Genomic DNA, 8,400 nt, shown 5'->3' on the forward strand with positions numbered 1-8,400 from the left:
TCAAGGTGACTGCTGAAATTTGTAGGTTCAACCCAAAGGGGGGGGGGGGGGGGGGGGCTTCGTGTTTTTTTTTTTTTTTGTGTTCAAATGCTGGGATGCTCATTTGTGCATGTTTACCTATTTTTGTTGTTATTGTGTTTTGTTGAGTGGGTGTAGTTTTATTTCTGTAGGTGTTTTATTTATCTGCATAGGTCTTTTGTGTTTCATATTTGGTTTGTAGTGTCTATTTCATTTAGTTTTTTACCCTTTATTGTTTGTGTTGTTTTTGGTTAACCCTAGTACACACTGGCCAAATGTCAGGCGATATTGGCCAGTTAAAAAAAAAGTCCGACATTCAGCCTGTGTGTATGGCAGCCTGTCCGGCGGGCTTCTATTGGGACATGCATGCTGGTAAACCAGTGGCCAACCCCCGTCAGTACACAAAAGCTCAGCAGGGAAGATCGCTGTACTAACATTGCATTGTTAGTACAGCAGCTCTGCCTGAAGCGGTGAGTTCTTTTTCATTCAACCTGCTAATTTGAACAAAAAAAAAAAAAATAGTTTGTGTTTTTTTTCGTGTGTAAAAGTTGAGCCTTTTTGGCAGCTGCCACTTATTCTCCTCCGATGGCTTCCTGGATGGTATCAGCATCATGTGGTCCAATGTGTGCGTGATGCCACGACGTGGTGCACTGCACACACAGTAACAGGCAATACATCAGGGTGTTTGTGGCGCAAATGCACAGCCTTCAATGGGGATGACATTTTGGGCACATTGATTTTCCCTGCCCAGGTATCAGGCAGTTTTAGGTGGATGCTGCACTGCATTCATTTAGTACCTGCCAACCACTCACAGTAAATATATTGTGAGTGGCAGGTACATGCACAATCCCATACGTGACAGCCTTTTTCTGGGTTTGGGACACGTGCACCCTGCCAATCCATGCTGCGATTGGACAAGAGTTTGGCTGAAATCAGCTGCATATTATCACACAGAATTCTTGCATAGCAACAGCTATATGGCTGTTTCTTTAGAGAGGGAAAAAAAACAGTCAGATCTGTTAGTAAAAGCAGCACATATTTTACAAACCATAGGCACACAGCTAACCCCTTACCAGCTAGTGTTATTAGTATAGTGCTAATGTACAGTATCACTGTATTGATGTCAGTATCATTTATTGACCCTCCCAGATGAGGGAGTGCCACCCTATTACAGTCCCACTACAAGTTGCTGATTACCACCATTATTGTATAACAGCTATAGCTGCATAAATTACAGTATATAGCATAGCTACTATAAAAAACGCACACAAACCCAATTAATATACCACATCAGAATTTTTGTTTTTACCAAAGACATGTAGCAGAAAAACATGTTGGCCTAAAAATATAGCATCCATTGGAGAGCTGAAATACTTTCAGCATAAGGAGATTTGACTAACCTAGCACTTAAAATTAAGACCTGTATTATACACTTTTTTTTAGCTGACCCTACCCATTCTGCATCCATTTATCCAGAAAAATCTATGGAGCCTTGTAAAACCATTACACTGCAACAAAACACACTCCCAGTAAACACATGTTGCAGAGCAACACTACCATGTGTTGCCTTTTATAGCTAAAAATGTCCCAATTTCAGATATATTGTGGAGCATTAGGTAGCCCAGTCAAATAAATGGGCTTTCCTAATGAAATACATGTTATTGCATTGCAGCATTCCAACCAGGTGTGAAATGGCCTTTAGACCAGCGGGCCACGACCCCTTTGGGAGTCAAAGGACCCTTTCACAGAGGGTCGCTTAAGACCATCGGAAAACATTTCTGAAGGTCTTAAGCAGGGAACACAGAAAAAAAAAAAAACACCACACACACTATATTGGTACATAGTGGAGCTGAAACAAAAAAAATAAAAATGTGTTACCCAGTGTTAACTAATGCCCCATACACACGTGCAGATTATCTGAAGACTTGTCTGCAGACTTACCAAAACCATATAATATGAGGTCAAACCTAAACACTTTCAATTTGTATGCAATCCGGCAGGCCCTTGCACTACATAGAAAAGTTAAGTCTGCAGACAAAAGTCTTCAGATAATCTGCACGTGTGTATGGGGCAAAACATTAGTGAAATGTCAGTGTTGGTTAATGTAGTGAAATTTCATAGTGTTTGTTAATGGCAACCAGATTTCACCATTTACTGAAAACCGATTTAATGGTCACTTTGGGCAACAATTAAAACTTTCCTACACAAAAGACTACCCTGGGCTCTCATCACAAGGAGCAAAGTGCAGCATCTTACATACCAAACACTTAAGAAACCACAAGTTGTTCAGTGTGCAACAAACTTTATTTTACTATACCGGGTCAGTATCGCAGCAAACAATACAGTGCAACAAAAATAGCAATGTGTAAAAGTTTTGAGGTTTAAAAGCCCCCTCTCAAACGGAGCACAAGGTGCAATGTGGATTCTTTCTGGATGTTGTAGTCTGAAAGTGTGCGGCCATCTTCAAGCTGCTTGCCTGCAAAGATCAATCTCTGCTGATCTGGTGGAATGCCCTCTTTGTCTTGGATCTTAGCCTTTACGTTTTCAATAGTGTCACTGGGCTCAACCTCAAGGGTGATGGTTTTTCCTGTGAGGGTTTTTACAAAGATCTGCATACCACCTCTCAGACGGAGCACAAGGTGCAATGTGGATTCTTTCTGAATGTTGTAGTCTGAAAGGGTGCGGCCATCTTCCAACTGCTTGCCTGCAAAGATCAATCTTTGCTGATCTGGTGGAATGCCCTCTTTGTCTTGGATCTTAGCCTTTACGTTTTCAATAGTGTCACTGGGCTCAACCTCAAGGGTAATGGTTTTTCCTGTGAGGGTTTTTACAAAGATCTGCATACCACCTCTCAGACGGAGCACAAGGTGCAATGTGGATTCTTTCTGGATGTTGTAGTCTGAAAGGGTGCGGCCATCTTCCAACTGCTTGCCTGCAAAGATCAATCTTTGCTGATCTGGTGGAATGCCCTCTTTGTCTTGGATCTTAGCCTTTACGTTTTCAATAGTGTCACTGGGCTCAACCTCAAGGGTGATGGTCTTGCCTGTGAGGGTTTTTACAAAGATCTGCATACCACCTCTCAGACGGAGCACAAGGTGCAATGTGGATTCTTTCTGGATGTTGTAGTCTGAAAGGGTGCGACCATCTTCAAGCTGCTTGCCTGCAAAGATCAATCTCTGCTGATCTGGTGGAATGCCCTCTTTGTCTTGGATTTTAGCCTTTACGTTTTCAATAGTGTCACTGGGCTCAACCTCAAGGGTGATGGTCTTGCCTGTGAGGGTTTTTACAAAGATCTGCATACCACCTCTCAGACGGAGCACAAGGTGCAATGTGGATTCTTTCTGGATGTTGTAGTCTGAAAGGGTGCGGCCATCTTCCAACTGCTTGCCTGCAAAGATCAATCTTTGCTGATCTGGTGGAATGCCCTCTTTGTCTTGGATCTTAGCCTTTACGTTTTCAATAGTGTCACTGGGCTCAACTTCAAGGGTAATGGTTTTTCCTGTGAGGGTTTTTACAAAGATCTGCATACCACCTCTCAGACGGAGCACAAGGTGCAATGTGGATTCTTTCTGGATGTTGTAGTCTGAAAGGGTGCGGCCATCTTCCAACTGCTTGCCTGCAAAGATCAATCTTTGCTGATCTGGTGGAATGCCCTCTTTGTCTTGGATTTTAGCCTTTACGTTTTCAATAGTGTCACTGGGCTCAACCTCAAGGGTGATGGTTTTTCCTGTGAGGGTTTTTACAAAGATCTGCATACCACCTCTCAGACGGAGCACAAGGTGCAATGTGGATTCTTTCTGGATGTTGTAGTCTGAAAGGGTGCGACCATCTTCAAGCTGCTTGCCTGCAAAGATCAATCTCTGCTGATCTGGGGGGATACCCTCTTTGTCTTGGATTTTAGCCTTTACGTTTTCAATAGTGTCACTGGGCTCAACCTCAAGGGTGATGGTTTTTCCTGTGAGGGTTTTTACAAAGATCTGCATACCACCTCTCAGACGGAGCACAAGGTGCAATGTGGATTCTTTCTGGATGTTGTAGTCTGAAAGGGTGCGACCATCTTCAAGCTGCTTGCCTGCAAAGATCAATCTCTGCTGATCTGGTGGAATGCCCTCTTTGTCTTGGATTTTAGCCTTTACGTTTTCAATAGTGTCACTGGGCTCAACCTCAAGGGTGATGGTTTTTCCTGTGAGGGTTTTTACAAAGATCTGCATACCACCTCTCAGACGGAGCACAAGGTGCAATGTAGATTCTTTCTGGATGTTGTAGTCTGAAAGGGTGCGACCATCTTCAAGCTGCTTGCCTGCAAAGATCAATCTCTGCTGATCTGGGGGGATACCCTCTTTGTCTTGGATTTTAGCCTTTACGTTTTCAATAGTGTCACTGGGCTCAACCTCAAGGGTGATGGTTTTTCCTGTGAGGGTTTTTACAAAGATCTGCATACCACCTCTCAGACGGAGCACAAGGTGCAATGTGGATTCTTTCTGAATGTTGTAGTCTGAAAGGGTGCGGCCATCTTCCAACTGCTTGCCTGCAAAGATCAATCTTTGCTGATCTGGCGGAATACCCTCTTTGTCTTGGATCTTAGCCTTTACGTTTTCAATAGTGTCACTGGGCTCAACCTCAAGGGTGATGGTCTTGCCCGTGAGGGTTTTTACAAAGATCTGCATACCACCTCTCAGACGAAGCACAAGGTGCAATGTGGATTCTTTCTGTATATTATAGTCTGAAAGGGTGCGGCCATCTTCCAGCTGCTTGCCTGCAAAGATCAATCTCTGCTGATCTGGGGGTATACCCTCCTTGTCTTGGATCTTGGCCTTGACATTCTCAATAGTGTCACTGGGCTCAACCTCAAGTGTGATGGTCTTGCCTGTGAGGGTTTTCACAAAGATCTGCATTTTGGCCTAAAAACAACAAAAAGCTTAATTTAGAGCACAGTTCACATAATACATAAAGACATCACACCTTGAAGATTTTTCACCAACTACCAAACCTTTTAACTAAAATGGGAGGCATTTAGTAAAACTGACACAGCTGTGCATATAACCCCTAGGCTAAGAGCTTTGAAACTAAAGCTAAAAGCCTATTAGTTGCCAAACAACACTACTCCAGTGTTAAAGAGGTTGTAAACCTGAAAAAAAAAAAAAAAAATTTTTCTTTTTGCAAGCTGTAAGCGAAACACATAATGAGCTAGTATGCACCGCATACTAGCTCATTATGAAATACCTTAGAACGAGCATCCGCTTACCTGTATGACGGGCGAAATGTCCAGTCGCCCGCCTTCCCGGGATCGCAGCATCCGGCCATCTGATTGGCCGGAGCCGCGGTGACGTCACTCCCGCGCACGCCGACGGTCACAGCACGGGGCTCTGAAGAAACGGCACCAGAGGCCGTTCCTTCAGAGTGCATGCCCCAGTGACATCACTGGCTGCATCTAAGGTAAATATCTCCTAAACAGTACATGTTTAGGAGATATTTACAGTACCTATAGGTAAGGCTTACCTATAGGTAAAAGTGTCAGAGGAGGGTTTACTTCCTCTTTTAAAGAGGAAGTAAACCCTCCTCAGGAAGTTGTACCTATAGGTAAGCCTATGATAAGGCTTACCTATAGGTTCTGTAAATATCTCCTAAACATGTACGTTTTAGGAGATATTTACCTTTAATGCAGCCAGTGACGTCACTGGCGCATGCGCTCTGAAGGAACGGCTGATCGTGCCGTGACCGTCGGCTCCCGCGCGGGAGTGACGTCACCGCGGCTCCGGCCAGATGGCCGGATGCCGCGATCCCGGAAGACGGGCGACTGAACATGTCGCTCGTCATACACGTAAGAGAGCGGCACGGCGGGGGCTCGTTCTAAGGTAAGTATTTCATAATGAGCTAGTATGCGATGCATACTAGCTCATTATGTCTCTCTTGCAGGTTGTAAAAAAAAAAAAAAAATCTTTAAACGAGTTTACAACCTCTAAGTAGATTCCCCTCATTGCATGTGTCTGTAGCAAAAGTTTTAGGCTTCATTCACCCAGCTGTAAAAGGGGTATTTAAAAAAAATAAAAATAAAGGGGGGGGGGGGCGGGGGTTTAATTTTTTTTTTTAATTAACTGCATTGTTTAATTGGAGACATGTACATAGACTGCGTTCAGATCCATAACACAAATTCAAAAATCTGCACCTGATTTGTGTGCCAGATGTGGGTATTGTGCAAGCCAGGCCAATTTTACAAGATTACGCAGGAACTTTTGTGCAAGAGAAAATCCATAGGTAATCAGAATAAAGTAACATTTATATGCCATGTGAAGGTAGCCTTAAGGTTTACATCCACACATGTCTTCTAACACAAACGTTTTACCTGACTGCACTATTTTTTTTTTTTTTTTTGCAACTGTCACATGAAGGCGGTAAATATGGAGACAGGGGGAGGGGCACATGGGAGATGACAGGGGGAGGGTGCATGAGACACAAAGACGCACTATGCCCAGCCTTAAGGGGGGAAGGCCAAAGCTGACCCCGAGTTCCTGGTTCCACAATAAAACATCTTAGCAGGCTGGTAGGGCATGCTGGGACATGTAGTTTCCCAGCCAAGAAGCTGTATCATGGCTAATAATACCTACAAACTACTAACAGGCTCTATACACCAATCTATAATAGGAGAGAATTGATATAATCTCTAACCACAATTCTAAGCTTAAATAGCTGCAATATGGATCGTTATGATAAACCATCAGCTTGGTGAATGGAGCTTCATCAAGAAAGTGAAAGGAGGAACATGGCAGCAGAAATCAGCACATTTCATCACCCAGGCCACAAAACCCTTGTATTAATAATTACTAAATAAAATACAGTTAGAGGAAATGTAGTTACATTACAATTAAAAGCAAAGCCAACCCAGCGAGTTCTATAGAAATAAAACGACCACACTATATAGCATTGAATAAAATACCAACCCCCCGCCCCTAAAGGCCATTTCTCCGACCACCGATAACACGGATTTATAATACAAAGACCCATAAGCGGCCTCTCACCTAATATCAGAGTTAAACCGACCAGCGAATTCCCTCTCGTATAATACCGATCGTCTTCTACGCAGTTATGCTGGCGGTTTCCTGTCCCCTCCTACTTATACAGCAGGCGGGTGACTCATCACAGCCCCGCCAGTCATGTGCTATTACGCCAATAAAGAATCCCTAGCCCTCAGAACAGGGCGGGGTAGCACCCGTACATGTAGAAGAGACTCGCTTTTTCCCGCTAACTCAACCACCTATCTGCCTACACTCACAAATTGCGATTAAAATAAGCATCCCCAGGTGGGAAAGACAGAAAACACGTTACCTCAAAAAAAACCGGCGCGGAGGGATACTAGGCGGAGGGGTGAAGACGGCGCCTTAGTTCTCTAGAAGATTCCAGCCGTTGCTGAGAGCGGGGTGGGATGTGGTGTTCGCTGATTGGAGGGATGTGACGCAATGTTGTTGCTGGGGCTGACGGGCAGATTCCAGGCGTCCTGTTAGAGGACTTGCTGTGTACTTCCTGGTTGTCTCTTCTTCCTGAATGTGCTGGAAGTGGGGTTATGAAAGTGGATTATTACTGAGTGTAAAGGAACACGACCTTGGCTGACACATTTATGTTATGTGGAAAAGTTACAAAACATGAATTACATAATTTCCCCAAATTGTGTTGTAAAGGAGCTGTGTCAGTCATGGGGTATTCAGGGCTGCTTCTCCTCAGTGTCCCCAATGCTTGATATTGCAGTGCACCCCTTAGGTTCCATTCACTTCTGCGCATTACAGGAACGCACACAGAAACATGGAAAATGTGCGTCGTATTTGTGGTGCCTTTAATTGTTAATAGAACCCCAAACACACAGGCATTCTGCCACATGCAAAACACGCTGTAAAATCATACAAACCGGAACCCATACTTACCAACAAACAACCTTCAGTAACAAAGCTACGCGCGCACTGCGCAGAATACTCAGTGCCGTCAGATTGTGCTAAGGGAGAGAGTCTTAAAGGCGTATGGTTACATAAAAACTGAGTCTAACAGACATGTACAGCACTCAGCACAGTCATTTAGGCCCCTATCACACTTGTACAACCTGAAAGTCGCACGACTTTGACACGCCTTGAAGCAATGCCTGCATAATCCTGAGGTTTATGGACCTCAAGTCACATCAAAGTCAGACCAAAGTAGTGAAGTCACACAGTTATGAACGGTACTCATTGGAAATCATGGGGTACCACTTGTCATGCGACTTTGCAGTCCCAAGGCGCAGGACAAGTCGCACAAGTGTGAAAGGAAAAAAAAATTAAACTTTTCCATTAACCACTTCAGCTTTGGAATATTTACCCCCCCCCCCTTTATGATCAGGCCATTTTTTGCGATAGGGCACTG

General features: G+C 44.0%; 1 protein-coding gene across 1 annotated transcript; it reads right to left on the reverse strand.

Moving 5' to 3' along the window:
* Positions 1-2,390: 2,390 nt before the first annotated feature.
* On the reverse strand, positions 2,391-7,468 carry LOC309545568 (polyubiquitin-C). Its single transcript, XM_082244778.1, has 2 exons — positions 7,342-7,468; positions 2,391-4,919 (listed from the first exon to the last, which is right to left on the reverse strand). Exon 2 carries the CDS (start codon positions 4,911-4,913, stop codon positions 2,400-2,402), a length of 2,514 nt encoding a protein of 837 aa, XP_082100904.1. The 5' UTR covers positions 4,914-4,919; positions 7,342-7,468; the 3' UTR covers positions 2,391-2,399.
* Between the last annotated feature and the right edge of the window lie 932 nt (positions 7,469-8,400).

The sequence above is a fragment of the Pelophylax lessonae genome, assembly GCF_965119305.1.
Source record: "Pelophylax lessonae genome assembly, chromosome: 2".
Lineage (NCBI taxonomy): Eukaryota > Metazoa > Chordata > Amphibia > Anura > Ranidae > Pelophylax > Pelophylax lessonae.